Below are 20,278 nucleotides of genomic sequence, written 5' to 3' on the forward strand. Positions count from 1 at the left end.
CTCCCGTGGGGTAAAACCAGAAACCACGGGCGTCCCTCAACTTAAAAGCACAGAACAACCCGCGGGCAAGACGTGCGAAGAGCTCCCCAACACCGCTGAATTCACGAAAAGAGCTTTTGTGGCCCGAGGGCGAAGGGCTTCAGGGGTCGGGACGGGTGCGGGGCTGCGGCCATTCCACTGCCCTTCCCCTGCTAGCGTATTTCCAAACATTCTGTATGGTGTGTCTAAATATTTTGATGGTTTTAATATTTTGTACCAGCTGTGGAAACTGGTTTGCTGCTAGGTGACTGTAAAAGTGAGATTTGGTAAATAAATATTAGAAATCCTATACTAACACCATGATTGAAACAATAGACAAAAGTATAGCCAAGCGATTAACTAGCAGAGGTAGGTACTCCTAAGTTTTGCAGTTCTTTGCTCTTATGAGGAGATGTTCCTGTACGCTAGATGAGAACAATGCTGAAACTGACCACATGTGATTGAAACTGCGTTAAGCTTCAAGATCAAAGAACAAGGACAAGAATAAAGACTTCAAGGACAGCCAGCAAGAACTTCAAATGGGTCGGTGGTCGCGAAAGCAGCCCTTTGCCTCAAATGGATCCTTCATGGCGCGTGATCGGATGTAGGCAGTACTATGATAATCAGTTGCAATCATTTTTATGTATACGTATACTAATCTGATTAATATGCACTTAGTTATTCCATATAACCCGTCTGTGCTAAAGCTGTGGCATGCACGCTAGCTGGAACCAACCCCGTGCACCCAGCGCTGCGATGAAGAACGCCTGCTTTCCAAAACCCCAAAACGAGTCTTAGAGAGTTTCTTCGACCGGCTTTTCGGTATCACCCCTTCCCGCGCCGAGGGCCGCCACGGGCCGCCTCCCCCCAGCCGCCTCCCCCCCCCCAGCCGCCTCCCCCCCCTCAGCCGCCTGCCTCCCCCCAGCCGCCTCCCCCCCCCCAGCCGCCTCCCCCCCCTCAGCCGCCTGCCTCCCCCCAGCCGCCTGCCTCCCCCCAGCCGCCTCCCCCCCCTCAGCCGCCTCCCCTCCCCTCAGCCGCCTGCCTCCCCCCAGCCGCCTCCCCCCCCTCAGCCGCCTCCCTCCCCTCAGCCGCCCCTCACGACGTCCCCCTCCCGCGCTGCCCTCGCCGCCTTCCCCTCAGCCGGCCCCGCCGGGCGCCCGGCCCTCAGCCACCCAGCCCCGCCAGCCGGGCCACGCCGCGGGGAAGGCTCTAGAACTCGTCGCCGCGGGGGAGCCGCCGGCCACGGCCAGCGGGACGCGGGGCTCCCGCCCCGTCCCGTCCCGTCCCGCCGCGACCCGCCCTGCCCCCGCCGCTTCATTCACTAACCGGTTCTCGCCGGCTGCCTCCGCCTCTCGGCTCCCTCCCGCCGGCGCCACGCCCCCCCCTCCGCCACCGCCATCCCCTCTCCGCCAACCCCCGTCCGCCGGCGGCCTCGCTCCCGCCCCCCGACGCGCTGGCGGCGCCCCTAATTGGCCGGGCGCGACGCCCGTCCGCCAGCGAGGGGCGGGCCCCGGGGCTCTTGCGAGGGAGGCGGCGCCGAGTGTCCCTCCTGCCGCAGCCGCGTCCGCTCCGCTCCGCGCCCGCCGCCGCAGCTGTATGGTCCATCCCCGCTCCGCCGCCGAACCCCCTCCGGCAGCTCCGCGGCCCCCAGCGCCTCCGCGTCCTCCCGGTCCTGCTCCTCCTGCCCCCGGCGGTGGCGCCCGCACCCCGGCTGTATGATCAGGCTACAGTCTTCAATGAGTAACCATATTCCTGTGAGTGCCGCCCCGCGAACCCCCGCGCCTCGCCTTCCCCCGCTCCGTCTCCTCCATGTTGTCTCTTTGTTCTGCCGCCGCGGCCCGGCCCGGGCACAAAGCCGCTCTGTGCGCCCGCTTGCCGCCGGCGGTCGTCCCGTGTGTGTCCCCCCGCCGCCGCCGCCGGTGTCTGTCTGGGGCCGCCGGGCCTGCGGCGGCCGCGGGCCGCGTCAGGGCGGCGGCCGGGAGCCCCCTGCCGGGGGGAGGCCGGGCCCGGGCCCGGGCGGCGGCTGCGGGGGACAAGATGGCTCCGCGTCGGGAGCCCTGATGGAAGCGTGATGCGAACCCGTGACCGCCGCCGCCGTCGGGGCGACGGCCCGGCCCGGCCCGCGGGGCGGTGTCGCGGCCGGGGAGAGGCGGGCAAGGCCGGGAGCCCGGGGGCTGGCGCGGCGCCGGGGGCGGCCGGAGCCCGCGGCTTTGCCGGGCAAGACGGGGCTTGCCCCGGGGTGCCCGGCGGGGGGGGGCGGCCGGGCCGGGCCGGGGCCGTGGACCCCCGCCCGCCGCCCCACGCGTGAAGGCGGCTTCTTTGTCTGCGGCGGGGAGAAGGGACCGGCTGCGAGCCGAGGACGTGAATCCGTTCCGAAACGAGCCGTGGGGTGGCCCGGGCTGGCGTGTGCGGCCGGCCGGGCTGAGGGCGGCTCGGCGGCGGGCGGGTCGGCGTGGAGCGGGCGCTGCTGCAGCGGCACAGCCAGCCGCCGACCCTCGGAATCGCTGGGTCTTGGGCCAGCCTGCCTTTAAGACCTTGCCATCCGGCTTCTCCAGCAAGGCATTCCCTTCTGGAGGTGGATCGCGGTTCGGCACCAGAAGTTTCCGCTTTCCTCATATACTTGGGGGGGGGTTGCTGGGTTTTTGGGATTTTTTTTAACTCCCCGTCTAATCTCGGTGTCTGCGCTGCCTAACAGCTGTGGCCGCAGAGCGCTGTGTGTTTAAGCGCAAACAAACGCAAGGCTTGCTGGTGGTAGTACGCCCTCCAAAAGTAGGGAAGCAAGAAAGACAAAGCGTTATCCAGATCAAGTAATCGATGGTAATAGAAGCAGGATTAGCGGCGGTTGCGCACAGGTCTTGGTTGCCGTCCGGTAGCCAGCTACGCACGTTGCAAATATCATGAGCTGACAAATGCACAGGCTCCGCAGCACGAGGGTCCCGTAATTCTGGCGTTTATTATTGCTGCTGGAGACAACTTTCCAATATGTCTACCTGCGTCTGCAGAGTCTTTCCAAAGCGGTGACTCAGAAGTGTGAACCCTGTCTCTCATAAAACTGTCATATCAAAAAACCTGAAGATGACGCTTAAATGTCAGCTCTTACTATTCCATTGAACAGGGTCTCGAAATTGTCTTACAGGAACAGAATCGTTTCAGGGGGAAAATATGGAAGAAGCAATATAGAAATTGCACAGGCATGGGAGGAAATGTGTGAGTGAGAAAGAAAGAAAAATGAGTGACATATAGCAGGAGCCAAGGGAGAAGGATGTCATTGTCTTAACAAAACTAAATGTGTCAGTAAGGCAGCAAATAAATAGAATTTAGCCTTATCTAATAATGCTTATCTTGTGAAACCTTCCTGTTCTGACAGAATACACGCCACGTAAGAATGCTGCATCTATCGCAGTGTGTAGGCTGACTGTAAGTGATCACTTCTTCTCTTAAAGATTAACCAGAATGCCCAGATCACACTATTACTGAATTCTAAACTAGTAGCAGATTGTCACCTTGTTTAAAAAATTAAAACTCACTCTTATCAGGTCAACACCAGAGGTACTTGCGTGTTAAATGCAGTCCATAACTCCTTACAGCTTGTTTCACAGACGCAACTTCTTGTTTGGCGCTCATACCTTTGTTAAACTCAATAAAATAAAGCAATAACTGTCTTTGCGTGCATATGCTAAATTTCTCATGTTATTGCTTAAAACGTAATGGAATAATTTTTGCGTGGGGTGACAGGTTTCACGTAGGTTGCTACTGAAGTGACGGTATTAAGTCATTTTGAGACTCCTTGCTTTTAGAAACTCAGGTGGATGGAATGGTTTCTGTGATGTCTCATTTTCCCCAATATCTGTTAAGGCTTCTTCGCGTGCTTTTTTCATGGTCCAAGCAGAAGAACTAGGAACACAGTCACATGGCCTCAGTTTCATCATCTCTGGAAGTTGCATTGACTTTTTATACAGGAAGTCTTGAGATAATTTTTTCTTCCCCCTAAACTGCATACGTGAGCCGCAAGAAACATCCGTCCTTCACAGAGCATGTCGTAACAAATTTATGATAAACCTTTGGAATCTCCCATCTGTGATACATGAGCATGTTTTCTTAGGCCATGGGTCACTTTCTCTGGTCCAAAATGGGTAGTGTTATCACTGTGGATATCGTAACAGAGACATTCATGTGCCCAGTAGATAGGAGGTGCGTCTTGTCAACAATAGCTAATGAAGGTGTGCCTCTGCCTTGCGTAATGGCTCTGCAGTTTGTACCCCTTACCCTCCCACTCCTCCTTGTCTGCCTTAGCAGTTGCTACTTAGGCCTTGAGTAGTAAGAGAAAGTCAGGGGTATTTGTCCCTCTGTCCTTCAGGAACTTTTTGTCAGGTAGCGAGTTAGAACAATGAACTTACTTGCAGGTGTTTTCAAATTGTAATGAAATGTAGTTTATTTTAGTTTTCTAGTTTTGATCCTGTGCTTTCAGTAGGGGAGTGCGTGGCACGTCTTGACTTCGGAGAATGTGATGCCATGTAGTTGGTTCTGGGTGCAAATGTTTCTGGTCTAGGAGCAGGTGGATTAAGCAACCGTGAGCCATCTTGCACATCTTCTGAAGGTAGAGTGAAGTGTCATGTAACTGTGTAAACAAGTGCTTTTGTTTGCATGCTTCTCAAGATGCTACCGAGTTGTGAACAAGAATGACAACAGCATGGGATAACCTTACACCTCTCTGCTTTCCGCATATCAGTAACGATCTCATAGGTTACTTTCATAAGCAGTTTTTGCCAGACATGAGTGATTGTTTCAGACACAGAACTAACACATGTGTGAATCTGCTTGTCAGTGAAGACAGACACTTTAGCTTCCTGTCCCAAAGAAGGGCATGAATTAAAGCTTTTCTTTTCAAGATGGCTTCCTCTCACTTGAATAAACTATTCTCTAGCTTCTCCTAGCGTAAATGATAGTAGATGGTACAATCATAACTAACATGACTTCATCCTATATTGGACAGGTTACCGTCTCTTAATAGGTGGTCCTGGCATATTAACCTTAGTTTTGTTTTCCAAGTTTACTTTGATGGATCTAACAGTCTAAATGTTGTTTGGCTTTGTTACTGATAGAAACTGCTGCTTCTGTTTCCAAAACCCTTCAGTGTTAATTTTCCTCAAGGAAAACTCACATGTAAATTGAAAAGAATATGTTAGAGTGCCCAACTTGATGGTACGAACAATGAGTTTTGTCATTCTGTTAAAGAAACTTCTGCATACAGTACTATGCATCTGAGTTTCACTTAAGCAGCCTTACACTTTTATATACTATCTTGACTTTTTTTGATAGCTTACCTACCAAGCAGTTAACTGTCTGAGACAATATAATAATTTTAAACCTGTATTTCAAAGCCTCTTGAAAGTTGCTCATGTCATTTGAGTTCCCCCTAAGCCCGAGGTGGTCTTAATTACTATGACACTTTTTATAACCAATTTCTTATCTTTCAGGTCTTTTTGCTGAAGATGGGTGAAGCCTTCTACTTTGGCTTAATGCCGTAACACAAACAGTATGCTAGTGTACTACTTGTCTTTAATTTTCATTTGACTCCTGGAACAGAACTAAACAAGGCTGGCAAAGCTGTCTTAGGATAGTACAGCATGATGCTGCCTCAAGGAGTTGGTCTGGCTGTGGAGCTTTCTGGCTAGCCATGGTGGGAAGCGATGGCACTCACATCAAAGGAAAATGTGATCTTTGCTCCTTTATAATGTGGCAGCCACAGCTGCAAAGGCAAACAGTGAGACTCAAACACATGCTTGGTTAGGTCCTTAGCTGTATGAATTAGTAAGGTGCTGATGTGTCTTAATTGCTGTTAAGTCAGTATTAACAAAATGAATTCATTTGTAGGGGTTAATTACACGTAGAACTTAAACTTAACGTTGCGTATGGCACTTGCTTCCTTTGTATAAGAATTTGAACTGTGCACCCAGCTGCTAGATGTGATTAACCATCTGCATTAATTTAAAAAGGTAGGATTTATTACTTAACTAATGCTTTGCTGCCTGCCCTCCTCCTTACCCCCATGATGAGTTTGTCTGGTGTCGTACTGAGTACTCCTATTTGTGTACTAAGGGCAGCCTGCCTCCCAGGCTGGATGAATCCTGATTACTTCTTACTTTCTACCTGCCCCAGTATGGGGTTATGTTAACTGTTTCCAATAACTCTACATTCTTTTCTCCCCCAAAATCTCCATCTTGCAGATTGAAAGGTCTTGTCTTTACCCTAGTGACCCCCTTCTATCTCCTCGAGCTCACTTGCATGATAGGACAAGGGGTAGTGGCTTTAAACTGAAAGAGGGGAGACTTAGATTGAATGAAAGGAAGAAGTTCTTCACTGTGAGGGTGGTGAGGCAGTGGAACAGGTTGCCCAGAGAGGTTGTCCTCATCCCTGGCAGTGTTCAAGGCCAGGTTGGATGGGGCTTTGAGCGACCTGGTCTAGTGGAAGGTGTCCCTGCCCATGGTGGGGGGGTTGGAACTAGATGGTCTTTAAGGTCCCTTCCAACCCAAACCATTCTGTGATTTTTTTTCTGTTTCTAACAGCCTCCACTTCCTCATCCTCTGCCAGGGAAAATGACTGGCTATGATTCCTCTTAACAGTCTTAAGATGAGATAAACATGAGATCTGCCAGTGCATGCGAAAAGCGGCACAAGACCTTGTGCAGCTGTATCTGCTTAAAGCTGTCCTGCCCCTTTTTGCTGTTCTGCTTCTTAAGCTAATTGAAAGTGACTTTAAATAAGCTATCTTCAGTTCTTTTTTTCAGTTGCTATTTCAGGTGTTCCCTAGGTCTGGTCCTAGGAGTCTTTTTAACGCACACCTACCTTCTTCTGCGAGGGCATGGCTGGTGTGTCAGATGACGATTCTTGGAGTTCTTCCGAGTCGGAATTCTCCTGGTTCCTGTTACTCTGTTGGCCTTTGACTTAAGAGGATCCTTCTTGCTCCTTTTTCATGCCTGTTATATTTAGGGTTCTCACCATTCCTCAAGTTATCACAAAAAAACCTGAAATAGTTTTGGTTGGGGTTTTTTGTTTGTTTGTTTGTTTGTTTGTTTTTCCAAATAACTGGCAAACTTAATCCTACAGTCTTTATGGAAATGGTGGTGGTAGTATCTCTGGAGTGGCAGTGAAGTGCATGTGAAATTGACCTATGAGTTTCTTTCTGCTGACTTCTTTCCTGTATTCGTTAGCAGTTGGGGCTTGATGGTTTTGGGCTTGGGGTTTTTTGGGGGGGGAGTTTGCACGCCATGCCTGTGATTAAAACTTCTTACCAGGAAGCTGTCTGGAAACATGAAAAGGATGCCTGGAGGTGTTTGGTCTGCTTTTTCTAAAGGCCTTTTGCAACATTGTGTGATGCAGCGCTACCCATCTGCTACAGTCCAATCTCGTACTGAGTTTTATCTTCTCTGTTACTAATAAATACTCTGTTACTGAACTTCCTCTTCTCTGGACTTAAGAATGGAGCCAAACCATGTCTACAACATAAAATGTTGCAATTTTTGCAATTGTAGTTCACTGTAAGAACTCCTGTACTGCCAAGACACCTACATGACCTTTAAAGGTCCCTTCCAACCCAAACTAGTCTATGATTCTTTACCTCTTAGAAAACTCGACAATTATTAGTCTATTGATCTGTTGTGACTTCTGCTTAATACTAATCATTGTTAGATAGACTCACTGTAGTCTTACGGTATGTGGTTTAGTGCCTGCAGTGGAGTCTTGGTCTGACTCCAAGTCCTAGATGGCAGGTAGCAACTGTGACTTATTTGCATGTAGCTTTTGGTAAAGAGTATTGAGATATTGGCTATTATCAGGACTTATTGTACAGTTGTCTTTAGGACCTCATCTTTTGAATCTACTTTCTAGTGGTTGGGAACCTTTTCAGCACAGGCTGCTGCTTTCATGGCCTTCTGAATGGCAAGGTTTGAGTGTAGAGCACTGAAATACTGTCTCTTCTCCTTATTTTCTCATGTGTACTTGCCCTGATTATATACATGAATGGATGCATAGAGCTGGTTTGTAGTTTAAGAAAAATCTGAACATTGCTACAATGAAATTACAGCTTCTGTTCACTAGAAACTAGATTTATGAAGGCAAAGATCTGATATTACTGTCTCCCAGCCAGCCAAAAAAAAAAAAGCAAAAACCCAAAACAAAAAAACCACCACCCACCCCCACCCCCAAAAAACTGACCACATTAAGTCAGTCAGTCTGTGATAGCAGTTCTGTGACACTGCATGCTCAGCTAGTCAATTTCCAAATTGTCTTGGGCAATGTTTTGTTTGGGCTTAGAAATACATGGATTCCTTCCAATGTTTGGAGCTGACTGGCCAACATAAGTAATTTTTTTTCTGCTAAATAGTTGTAGGATAAATGATGTTTCTTTCTAGTACCTAAGTATATTTAGGGGACGTTTGGTTCAGCTCGCACTTATCTTTTGGGAAACAAAACTTCTCTCTTCTTCCCTTCTGTTCCCTAGGCAGGTATTGTCACCAGCACTGGTTCTGTGGCTGGGCACAAAACTAGCTCCTCTGCTATAAGGTTCCACAGTGCATAAAAGCATATATTCTTGGTTCATTTGCACAGCAACATCCGCAGATGAATACATGACTCAGAGCAGTTCATCAGCTATCTACTTCCTGGTTGTGCATCTTGCAGTAATTTTATAAGTAAATTTAACCATAGCAAAATAGCACACCACTGGGCAGAAATAACCTGTTCAATAAACTTGCCTGTGTATGTTTTTAGCTAGACCATTACCACTGTCCTGGTATATTAATAAAATCATGGTGTAAAAAGGCAGATGAAGGTTGCCATGTGTCTTCATGTGAAATATGTTCCTTAGTTAGAAATCTGTGTGCCTTGAAAGTCTCAAAATATGTTCAAAAGCTCGCATTGTTTTGTTAGGCCACAAAGACTTTGCATTTGCTTTCAAGGCCTCCTATCTGAGACAGGTAGATTTAGATGCTTTTTTTTTTTTTCTACTGGCTGTTCTGTATGTGAATTAATGATGCTTACGTGGAAAGTAAGTCTTTAGCCTCCAAGACAAGTGATTCTGCATCTATGTAGAGACTGGTAGTTTTGTTTAAACACTAGAAATTGTCTGATGCTCAGCTTGAATATTCAAGGAGTCTCATCCTTCCTGGGACTACTTAAGGTCAGTGTAACTTTAGTAGGTGTTGTGATGTCTCTCAATTCAGAACAGAAAACACAGTTGTATGGGTATCCTGGAAAAGCTATGCTTTATATAAATACTGGATTTCTTAAAACTCCATCTCTTCTTGCTATGTTTAGCACATTTGAATTAGTATTTCAATATGTTTCAGGTTTTGGTGTTGAAACAACGCTGTATGGAAACTCTGTATTAAGTAAATGTATTTATTTTGAAGTAGTCCTCACTGAGAAAAGTAACAGGATTCTTACACAAACCTAACTCCTGGATTAAAAAATAAACTTTGTGAAACTGCTTAGTTGCTCTGGTTTTATTTTTTCAGTTTTATAATGTTTGGTGTCTTCAAAATAACCTTGTTTCACCTGTGCTCATGACGCTTTTCTTTCTCTCTCCCCGCCCCCCCCCTTCTCTTTACAGCAGTTCTGTGGTGTTCTTGGTCACACATTTATGGAGTTTCTGAAGGGCAGTGGAGACTACTGCCAGGCACAGCACGACCTCTATGCAGACAAGTGAACTGTAGAAATTCATTACTACTCCACCAAGAAGCCCCCCTAAGAGTGGTTGACCAGGATAAGAAGTATTGAATTGAAATTGGCAGAGCATTTAACAACAGAATTCAGACCTGGATGGGGTAAACCTCAGTGCACTGCCTTTCTTTTGCCTCAGTATTACTGGATTGAAGAATTGCTGCTTCTTGTTAGGAGGTTCATTTCATTTCCCATTGCTCCCAACTTCATACTTCCAAGCACTGAGAATTTCACGTGGAGTATAGTGAAGTAGACTTCAGTTTCTCTACATCACTTCTGTATTAGAATTTTTTTTGAATCCTTTCATAATCTTGTTGCATGTTTAACTAAATCAATATGGCCCGAATGAACCGCCCAGCTCCTGTGGAAATCACCTACAAGAACATGAGATTCCTAATCACACACAATCCAACCAATGCAACCTTAAACAAATTTATAGAGGTAAGGCCAGGACAGAATTCTTACTGATGTATTTTTTTTAATGCCTGAACAGCATACTGTATTAACAATTTCCTTCTTTACTAGTTGATAACAGCTGTGGAAGCCATATGAAGTGGTACTGAGACTGTTTGTGTATTGACTTTTTCCAAATACTGATGCCTTGCTTCAAATACGTACAGACAAGTCTATTCAGATATACTTCAGCCTTCACAAAAACATACTTCTGAAAGTGAAGCGAAGAAATAATTATACTGCCTAGTACATTGTACACTAAGTACGTTGTTTAGGTCTGAAAACAGGCATTATCTGGCAGAGTTATGTGTAAAACAATGCAAAGGTCTGCTAGTGGTAGGAACTCACACTGCAACAACATAACAAGATTGCAATATGCTTTCACTGCCTGCCTTCTGTATTAGCAGATCGTAGTTCTAGTGTAGCTTAAGAGAATCCTCTGAGTGTCATAGTGTGTACTTGAGTGAAATTTGTGTCAGTAGGCTTGCTCTGCATCCAGAGCTGCTGAAGCTACTTAAAGTGGTTTGGTAGATGCTGAAATTGTTTACTGACTAAAGCCAGGTGGCTTGGCAAATATTGCTAGTATCTGAATTTATCATCTAAACCTTGCATCTAGCATGTTGGAGCTATAAAGTGCACAGTTAAAAGTGTATGCATGCATGTATGTTAACAATAGGTTCCTCCAAAGTTACCTCCTGGCAAGGTCTGAGTTTGTAATGCAGTCCCTCATTAGCAAGATTTTAGGTGTATTATACTTCTATTTTGCATTCAGTGTGGGATAATTTACAAAAAACATAGTGAGATAACATTTGCTTGCCTTTATACTCTCACAACTACATAAAGTATGCTTAGGCTGTGCTTCAGTTGTTACTGTGACAGTTACAGTGTGAGTGATGGGTTGTTGCAGGGCGAATGAAGAGTGATTGCTTTTTTTTTTTAATGGAGGGTAATAGCAAAATGGAAAGTTAAATTTTGTTATTTTCTAGTTATAACTTAGGAACTAGAATAATTTATTGTCCTGTGCTCATAATTCTTAACGGTAAGAAGTCTTACAAACCTGTTGTTTTAAGCAGGGGGAGGGAAGGGGAAGATCTAAACCTCACTCAGAATGCTTTTAGTAAAGTATGTAGCTTTGCAACCCAGGAAACTTCCTGTTCCTTTAAAAGGAATGATCTTTTGGAAGTGGGCTACTTATTTCATCAATATTTATCTGGATCTGATTTTAAAAGAAAAGCCTGATCCAACACAACAAAACTTAGTCTTCATTTATGTTTACAGAAGAGCTAAAGGTATCTGGCATTAGCACAGAGGTTTTTGGTTATTTCAGCTTTCTGTGTTCTTCACAGGGTGGCAAGCATTTGCGTGAGTTTACTGAAAATTTTGGAATGAGTTAATAAACTAACCTATTGAGAAAATTAAATGGTAAGTGAAGTCAGTTTACTCTTAAAGCGGGTTTTTTCATTCCCTAGGAACTTAAGAAATACGGCGTTACCACAGTGGTAAGAGTGTGTGAAGCTACTTATGACACTGCTCCGGTGGAAAAAGAAGGCATTCAGGTTTTGGTAAGTAGTGTAGAAGCAGAGTTTAAAACCAACCCATGCCCCCATCCCCCAAAAAATTGCTTTCACACCACCTTATTGACTCTACAAGTGTATTCCAGCAACCGATGGAGGCAAAAACTGTAGAGACATCCTCTCTTCTCAGGAAAAAATCTGGTTTTGAGCAAAATCATTTGCTCAATGAAAACAGATTGAAAGGAATATATTACTAATACTGCTATAGTTGCACTATTAGAAAACCATGAGTTTGAGTGGTTCCCTTAGCGGTCAGCTCCTTTGTCCGTTGTGTCCTCTCCTTTTTTATGTATGCACGCAGCATGCAAGCAGAGAGTTCTATCTTTATGTATGTTGTGCTATATTCTAGGATTGGCCCTTTGACGACGGTGCTCCACCATCTAACCAGATTGTTGATGATTGGCTAAATCTCCTTAAAGTTAAATTTCGTGAAGAACCTGGTTGTTGTATTGCTGTACACTGTGTTGCTGGCCTTGGAAGGTGGGTAAAGTTTTAAAGATCTGTTGAACTGCTATCCCTGGTGAGACTTGTTAAGATCTAGTACAAAAGTTTGAGGCAAATGGAAAATAGTCACATATCCAGTACTGGAATGACCTCACACTTAAAAGTAGTTCAGGTGGCAGGAAGCTATTGTATGTATATATTAGATTTAAAGGCCTTTTAGTCAACAGGTGATGCTATTACCACAGCTCTCGCACAAAAACTACTGAATGAAGTAAACGAATATATCCTTGTACCAAGCATGCTGATGAATGTCCCATTGATATTTTTCATCTTGCTATGTCTTCTTTTTTTCTAACGGATTTGGTTTTTAGTGACTCATCTGTAAGTTTCTTCTTCATCCCCATTTCAGCAGTACTGCCAGTAACCATTGGTAACCATTAGTCACAAACAGGTGGGGTGTTCTAGCACATAAAGACCAACTTCCATCCACCACCTATTTGGGGGATGAAAAGTGTTCTCCAAAGTCCCAAAGCTCTGTTTCTGTCACATTTCTGACACTGAGCCTCAAAATTCTTACAGATAATGCTAAATATTCTCTTCTTAGCCCTGTTCCCTCTGTCTGCTGCCACTATCTTAAATACAATTCCAACAGTTGTGAGAAGGTAATGGTTTTGCTGCTATTGTTCTAGACTACCTGGGAACTAGATCTGTTCAAAAAGCAGTTGCCATATTCTAGCCATGGGTTTCAGCATGTCCAATATAAAACAGAGGTTTCTGGTCTTGCTGTCCATAAGCCTGGCTTATCCACTGTTTGCATTATGGCTTCACATGTAACAAAAGTTGACTGTAGTGGTGAATGCTACCAAAAGAAGTCCTATTCAGCTGCTTACAATGATATCTGTTGGTTTTTCCTCAAAACTGAGCAATTAAAAGGTTGAAAAGAAGATCCTAGCTCTTTATCATGTAAGGTTTTTTAAAATCCCTGAACATAAAAAAACCACTTAAGCTTGCTACTAGATGCACAACTCTCTTGCTAGTGTGTGGCATGAGGGTTTGTCTTGATTTTTTTTCTTGAGCCATAAATTGCTGATGTATTTGAGTTTGATTAGTGTCAAGCTTTCCTAATGGAAAACTGTATTCTGTCAGATGAAGAATACTGTGGCAAGCAAGGAAATCCTCAGGGGTGTGCAGCAGCCTGTGGATTGCATCTGTTCCTAAAACTTGTGACGCTAGTTCTAGGACTTGTCAGTTCTTATTGAATCTGAACCCTCTTCTGATTTCTGCTTTGGGGTCCTGACTGCTTCTAAAGATGCTTGTTTGTGGGAATAGAAACACATGCAACTCTTCCCCAGAATCAATTGGCTTTGAAACAAATAGGTAAAGATTACTTGTGTTTTATTCCTGCTGTCCTCTCCCATACCTAAAGTCAGATGAACAAAGCTAAGGTTGACCAGAATTAATGTAAACCCCTTTCTTAATGAGGACAGGTAGCTCAAACAGATGGTATAATGGCTCAGTTAATGTAGAAATGCCTTCTGCCTGTCTTTTTTACTTCCCCAGGGAAGAAACATCAGATACACAGAACGATGGAAAAGAAAACTGGGGAAAGCTTTCATACTTTTTTCTAAGTATGCATTGGCAAATGCTAAACTGAAAAAAAAAAAAAAAATTTTTTTTTTTTTTTTTGACCAGAGCTCCAGTCTTAGTTGCTCTTGCACTGATAGAATGTGGAATGAAGTATGAAGATGCAGTGCAGTTCATAAGACAGTAAGTATGAAGCTAACATCTAGCAGTTTTCAAGATTTATCACGTTGATATGTCCTTGGACACTAAAGGAAATTCTGTATGCTGTTCTTGTCTTGGTTTTGGGGGTTTGGGTTTGGTGTTTTTTTGGTAAAATACTTGGTACCTGTGAACTTTTTAACACACATACTGCATACAGTCAGTGTTGTAGGACTTGGCTTGTGGGATGGGTGTTTTCTGTTCATGTGGCAACCAGAATTGGCAGGTAATTATTTGACCAAGTTGGAAAAAAAACACCAACAAAACCAAAACAAACAAACAAGACCCAAACAATTCCTCCTAGTCATTTCTGGTAGTTAGTCTACTGAAGAAAACTATTTCCTTGGATTTTTTTATAAATATATGTGAGTTGGATGAGAACAATTTTAATCTCAATGCCTTAATTTTGCAGGTTTCAACTATATTTTAAAAAAGCAGCAGCTCATATAAACAATACCAAAATACTTCCTGCATAATTGTACAAGCTGAATTTAATTCTTTAATAGCTTGACATCTTGGCAGTCTGGTGTACACAAAGTGAGGAACAGGAAGCCTGGTACATATTCCAAACACTCAACAAAAATGTACCCTTCTTTCACACATTTCTAGTTTGAGAAAACCAAGAAAGCTCAATTTCTGATCAACTTCTTATTATGGAGTGTTACAATGTTTATATACTTTCTTAATATTGCAGTATTCTTCATAATTATTGTCAGAGACTGAATAACTTCAGCTTTCTTAAGACGACCATCTCACATCTGCACTATAGCTTCCTTTTAAGATCTTAATGTAAGATCTTTGGCTTGTGTGTATCAGGCTAAAACACTGTCAAAAATGCTGCATACTCCTTTGAGCATGTGGTCATTAGAGGTATTTGTGAAAGGAAGCTGCCACCCTCTTTCCTGGCACTTAACTTTTAATTATCCTTATTTTGGTTACAGTCTTGACTTAATGGTGGTTTTTTTCAGTGACCTAAAAATATTTTTCTCTGGTTGGTGATATTATTTCACTGGGCAGTAGATTAATGTTCTGTTCAAAATATTTTTTTCTTCCATCTAGGAAGCGGCGTGGAGCTTTTAACAGCAAGCAACTTCTGTACTTGGAGAAATACCGCCCCAAGATGCGTTTGCGCTTTAAAGACTCCAATGGTCACCGAAATAACTGTTGTATTCAGTAAAGCTCAACAGCCTTTAGTACTCCTTTGGGAATAAAGGATGGAAACTACAATTAAGCAGACTGCATGCCAAAGACATCAGTCTGATATTTTTTTAGTAGTAAAGGAAGCTTCCTTAGGAGTATTTAATAGGCTAAAGGCTTAGTAGAAATGCAACTTCTATGTTTAGCTAAATATCCATCTGTTTGGAGACCAGTAAACGTTTTTGCTGTACCCTGTTTCTGAGCTGTCTCCTTGTTCATTAATTACCAATTCAAATATCCTTTAATCATGCCATTGAGTCTTACCCACCTAGTTTCAACTACTAAAAATTGGGGTACTAAAATAAATCAATCTGTAGAGAGATTAGGTGCCAAAATACCCAGCATATCAGCTACATGTTTTTTCCTTATAAATGAGCATAGCTCTGATGATGTGAGAACTACCAGCTTATCTGGACCTTACTATCTTTTTTTCTACACTCATTTCAATATTGAAGAATATGGCCTCTAAGGTAGTCTTGCCTGCTCACTGTATGTTTTGTCTCCCACGATCGCACTAGAATTATCAGGATTTGCACAGTCTGTCTTTTTAATACTATGAATTACAGCAACTTTTTACCCCAGCATCTGTACTTTTCTGTTACCTGAACTTCTCCATTTTACAAATCATTACTCTCTGGTTACTCATGTAGAAAATCTTTTAAATTGTACAGAAGCACACAAGTCTTTAATGTCTCCAGACAAAAAGCCTTACAGTAAAATTAATGTTGGCACTTCACGTGCAACTTAACAGAGGGCCTGAAAAGGTTGGGAGGGGCTATTTAATATTTCTAGTAAAATGTTGCCTTTGTCTTGTGCAGGAAGTATAGAATATGCCCTTTACTTTAGTAAATATTTTTTTAAAACGTAGAAATGCTTTGTTATTGTAGCTAAAAATTCTTAATCAGAAAATTTCTGAAAAATCTTGTAGTTTCTTTTACTGTACCTATTGAAAGTTGTTTACCAACTATTGCTTTGTTGAAAGTGTGATTTTTATTTTTTTTCTTTTGTTTTTCCTCCTTGAGTTTCTGCTATGACTTGGGCAGACCTCTGTAATATTTTGTATGCCTTTCAAGCTGCGTAACTTAATATTTGGATACTTGATAATTTGTTTTATTATGTAATTGATAAAATGGTGATGTGTATTAATGTTAGTTCAACCATATATTTATACTGTCTTGGGAATGTGTGGTTATAGTTCTGTGGGAGAAATAATTTTGCCAGTGTTCACCAGCTTGTAAAATCTAGTGCGAGAGCTTAAACATCTAAATAAATACTGAAATGCACTTACGAAGTTTGCTGAAATGCTCATGACTTTCACTTATTTTTGTGTACTTTGTCAGCCATCTTGAGGTGCCTACATTCAGAATCTCTCCAGGCATCTGTTTTCTTTTTTAAATCTGGGCCTGAATGTCCCCTTTGCTGTAATGTTTGCTGTTTGTTTTACTCATAAATAAATGTGGACAAAAATTAATAGTAGAAAGTACGGTATTTCTTTCTGTAGCTTACTTGTGACTTCCCTTCCCCAGTACTAGAATAGGTTACTTGCTTAGTCTTCTTGAAACTGTCTTTGCAGTAAATGCAGAAGAGTATGTGCCTCTGTAAAGCTTGGAGAAACCTTGAATCAGTAGCATTAACTTTAATTACAAAATAGTGTGATGCAATGCTTCGTTGTCAAGACTGAAGCTATGTCCGAACAGAATTATGTGAGCTAAGGCCTGTGTTTGAGTTTCCAGCATGGTGACCAAACTTCCTGATGAGAACTGGAAGATGCTCTGAGGAGCCAGGTGAGATACTGTTCTTTCTAGTGATTGTAAGGTCAGGCCTATGTCTGCTTGAAACTAACCTGTGGTTGGTTAAACATGTCCTGCCTTTCTAAATGGTGAGGTGGGATGCTATGTACAACATAAGCTTCAGTGAGACTTCTGAAGGATTGCTTTTGGAAAGGTATAGTCTCATTTATAAAGAGCACTTTGAAATTCTGTATGATTTAAAAATGCCTGAAACTGAATATAACTTAGCCTGTAAAGTAGTAAAATAAACTCTTAACTAGTTCAGCTTTCCTTTGTAAATTAAACTTAGTTTAAAGGCTACTTTGATTAAAGGAATACAGCTTCAGTTAGCTGAGGAAATAAGGCCTTCTCTTTTGGAATACCAAAGAAAAGTCATTGACATTTCTATTGTCAAAATGGACTAGACTTTAGGAGCAATTGCAAAGACAAAACCTTAAAATTCTGTAACTCGGCAGTACAGCAGGCTGATGTAAATACTGGTTTAACACAGATTAGTATCCAAATCGAGTTAAAAATATTAATTTGGTCACTCATGGAACTGGGAGGAATCAGTAAAACAACTACCAGTAAAATGCCTGTGAAATTTTTTACTTACTATGCATCGCATTTTGCTGTGTTTCTGTAGGATTTACATGGGTAAGGAGGGCTGCGTTTAGGTTAAGAGCTCTAACACGTTGGTGATGGGAGCTTGTTCCCTTGAACTCTCTAAACTTGAGACTGGGCTTGACTGTAGTTGGTTTCAGTAAACAGATTTCTAAAGAGGAATAACTTTTGTCTAATGAGTGTGTGTCTGTTTAAAGCAAAGATCAAGTCAAGTTCTGAACTGTTTCCACATTTAGACATGAATCCCTAAGGAACAGAAAATGTCTTCCTCTTTTGTCTAAAAACTTTGGTAGGTTTTAGGGACTAAAACGTTGACCATACTCAAAACATGAAGATAAGATAGCAGATGGAAGTGCAAAAAGCAAGCTAAATAAAGTTCTATGTAATTTATATGAATTTACAAATAAAAGGGAAGAAAAGATTAAATGAAATTACTGTATCTTCCCTTAAGGCTAAAGCCAGGCTCTAATGTTACATCTAATTTTAGATGCTTAAAATGACTATGTAACTGTTTTGCCCTTTCTTCAAGGGTCTTCAAGGGTTATGTTGTGGCAGTACTTAATTACACAGCAGCACATTTTTGTCATCTGCTGGGCTGTGTTTTGGGCTGTAGACCTGATAGCTTGGCTAAGTGTGGTTTGTGAATGGTGGTGGTGTTTATAGGGTTCCTTAGCATGTAGCAGAAGTTAAATATTTACGGGGAATAAGGGGAGAGCATGATCTTGAAATTATTGCAGCAGAACACTGATGGGCTCTCTATATTGTTCTGTCATGTAGTCCCTAAATAATGCTGAGGAAAGACAGTCAAACAACATACTCTGTTACTGGATATGCAAAATCAGGTATGAAGTTAAATGTGATTTTCTTGAATCTGATTCTCAGAAGTGCTGAGCAGTCAGTTTCAACTGAACTCTGTAAATACTGTACTTAAAATACATGAAACTATGTAGTACTATGTATTTCTGAATAGTCCTGAAGCATTTCAGATGGAGTACTTGCAACTAGGTAATGCTTCTGATTGTTGATCTACCTGGTCTTCAGTTCTCTGTGCCTAAAAACCCATTCATTCCAGTCCTTGCATAAGGAGGGCAGTTGTGGAGATAAGCAGTGATTTCTGAAGTGGTCAGACCCATCTGTATTATTGCAGAAGAGGCAGTAGGAAAATGTGCAATTCTGTATTGAGCACAAATTCTAGGTTAGACTTAAGATCTTCTTTGGCTGTAAGAAAAGTAGTAAAGCACTGCTCATTCCTGTGAGCATTGTTCATCCTTACAAGTGAGATGGGGGAAAAAATGTGGTGTAATTTGCTGTATGTATTTGAGAGGCCCAGACTAAGGTTTCATAGATGACCTTACCTGTATCATTTTAAAGCTTCTGAGTGCTTGACTGCAGCATTAACAACACTGGGTTTTCAATGTTGTTTGGGTTTTTTTAAAATATGTGCAACATAATTCAAGTAGTTACTGAGAGGTAGTATTCAAAACTGTATTTTAGATCTGTTGGGATTTTGCTGTATCATTAAGCAAGTATTTTCTGTAAGTATGGGGGAGGTTGTCAAACTGGAGATCACAGTAATCTATGTGGAACAACGTTCTCTTGTGTACCTATTTGTGTAATCTTGCTGTGATAAGAAGAATAGTTACAGTTTCCAAGTTGAATTCAAATCTTAAAATCAGGCTGAAATTTAGTAGGGTTTTTCAGTAGCTGGGAGGGACTCATCTAAACAAATACTGACGTCTATGTGTGAGTAGATGCTTCCCTTCCACTTGGCAAAAGGGATTTTGCACTTATTGCGCAGCTAATTGTATGCCAAGAGATACCTAAAACGGGTTAGATGAAGAGCTCTCTAAAGGTGAAAGCACAGTCTATAAAGGGAGTGTGGGACAGCAAAGTCGGTTTGCAGTGTTGGTATCTACAGGTAGATCAAGTAAAGCTCACCTAACTTGTCTAAGCCCAGTAGTTCAAAGTACCAGGTAAAGTATTGGGTATTTCCCTCAACATACCCTGCTCTTACTGTGTAATAAACATTGACAATTACAACCTGATTGGATTTTTATTGATACGGATTTATGCTACAGGTAACCACAGCAAGCCCTATTAGGCATTATTTTCCTCTTGATTGCCGGCACGAATGCTGTTAATTTTGATAGATATTGTTCTAACGTGTTCTGTCCTCAATGCATTGATAATTAATTATCTCAATAACAACACAAGTTACTTATCAGTGGAAAACATCTTTGTGAGGTAATAGTGGTTAAACAGTGGTCTGACAAGAAATGATAAGGACAGTGCCAGAAGATCAAGTTGCCTGCTTCAATTTCTGATTCAAATGAGAACTCTTTCAAAGCGTAGCTGAAGAAAACCAGATACTGTGGTCTTTAGATACATGGGAATGCTCAGCATAGAAATACTCAAATAGCAGAAGACATCCAGTCTCAGTGCTACATGTAACCTGTGTCAGTTTAACAAAACCTAAGTAAGTATAGGGAAAGGGTACTTTGTAGTGGGCTGGAGTCTTAATTCCACTTTACTGGTGGAGTAACAGCAGTAGCAGATCCTTGTCCTTCATATAAATTTGCACGTGACAATAGTTTGTCAGCGGGTTTCACAGATGCTTCTTCTGAAGAAGACAGAACTTGAATTACATTTGGGCTTTGGAGGAGAAGTAACTGAAGACAATAGTCTTATTCCTTCCTTA

General features: G+C 42.7%; 2 protein-coding genes and 1 long non-coding RNA gene across 6 annotated transcripts in view; 2 read left to right on the forward strand and 1 right to left on the reverse strand.

The window, feature by feature from the left end:
* LOC138689522 (uncharacterized) overlaps window positions 1-1,394 on the reverse strand; it is a 49,817-nt gene extending 48,423 nt beyond the window's left edge. For all 4 annotated transcript variants that reach the window (XR_011328347.1, XR_011328349.1, XR_011328346.1 and 1 more), the window contains exon 1: window positions 1,345-1,394. This is a non-coding gene — a long non-coding RNA (uncharacterized lncRNA). The remainder of the gene's footprint in view (window positions 1-1,344) is intronic.
* Window positions 1,395-1,638: 244 nt separating this feature from the next.
* Window positions 1,639-9,845, forward strand: LOC138689523 (uncharacterized). The gene is made up of 2 exons (XM_069804575.1): window positions 1,639-1,772; window positions 9,628-9,845. The coding sequence occupies exons 1-2, from the start codon at window positions 1,734-1,736 to the stop codon at window positions 9,721-9,723; spliced, it is 135 nt and encodes a 44-aa protein (XP_069660676.1). The 5' UTR covers window positions 1,639-1,733; the 3' UTR covers window positions 9,724-9,845.
* Window positions 9,846-9,943: 98 nt separating this feature from the next.
* On the forward strand, window positions 9,944-16,658 carry PTP4A1 (protein tyrosine phosphatase 4A1). Its single transcript, XM_009922474.2, has 5 exons — window positions 9,944-10,178; window positions 11,660-11,752; window positions 12,114-12,244; window positions 13,901-13,975; window positions 15,050-16,658. The coding sequence occupies exons 1-5, from the start codon at window positions 10,074-10,076 to the stop codon at window positions 15,165-15,167; spliced, it is 522 nt and encodes a 173-aa protein (XP_009920776.1). The 5' UTR covers window positions 9,944-10,073; the 3' UTR covers window positions 15,168-16,658.
* Window positions 16,659-20,278: the final 3,620 nt, after the last annotated feature.

The sequence above is a fragment of the Haliaeetus albicilla genome, chromosome 17 (genome assembly GCF_947461875.1).
Source record: "Haliaeetus albicilla chromosome 17, bHalAlb1.1, whole genome shotgun sequence".
Lineage (NCBI taxonomy): Eukaryota > Metazoa > Chordata > Aves > Accipitriformes > Accipitridae > Haliaeetus > Haliaeetus albicilla.

Bases quoted from the DNA above. Each gene is read 5' to 3' on its own strand.
- LOC138689523 (XM_069804575.1), top strand. From the start codon at position 1,734: ATGATCAGGCTACAGTCTTCAATGAGTAACCATATTCCT. The intron at 1,773-9,627 runs GTGAGTGCCGCC...TTCTCTTTACAG, and splicing joins CAATGAGTAACCATATTCCT to CAGTTCTGTGGTGTTCTTGG.
- PTP4A1 (XM_009922474.2), top strand. From the start codon at position 10,074: ATGGCCCGAATGAACCGCCCAGCTCCTGTGGAAATCACCTACAAGAAC. The intron at 10,179-11,659 runs GTAAGGCCAGGA...TTCATTCCCTAG, and splicing joins CCTTAAACAAATTTATAGAG to GAACTTAAGAAATACGGCGT. The intron at 12,245-13,900 runs GTGGGTAAAGTT...TTTTTTGACCAG, and splicing joins TGTGTTGCTGGCCTTGGAAG to AGCTCCAGTCTTAGTTGCTC.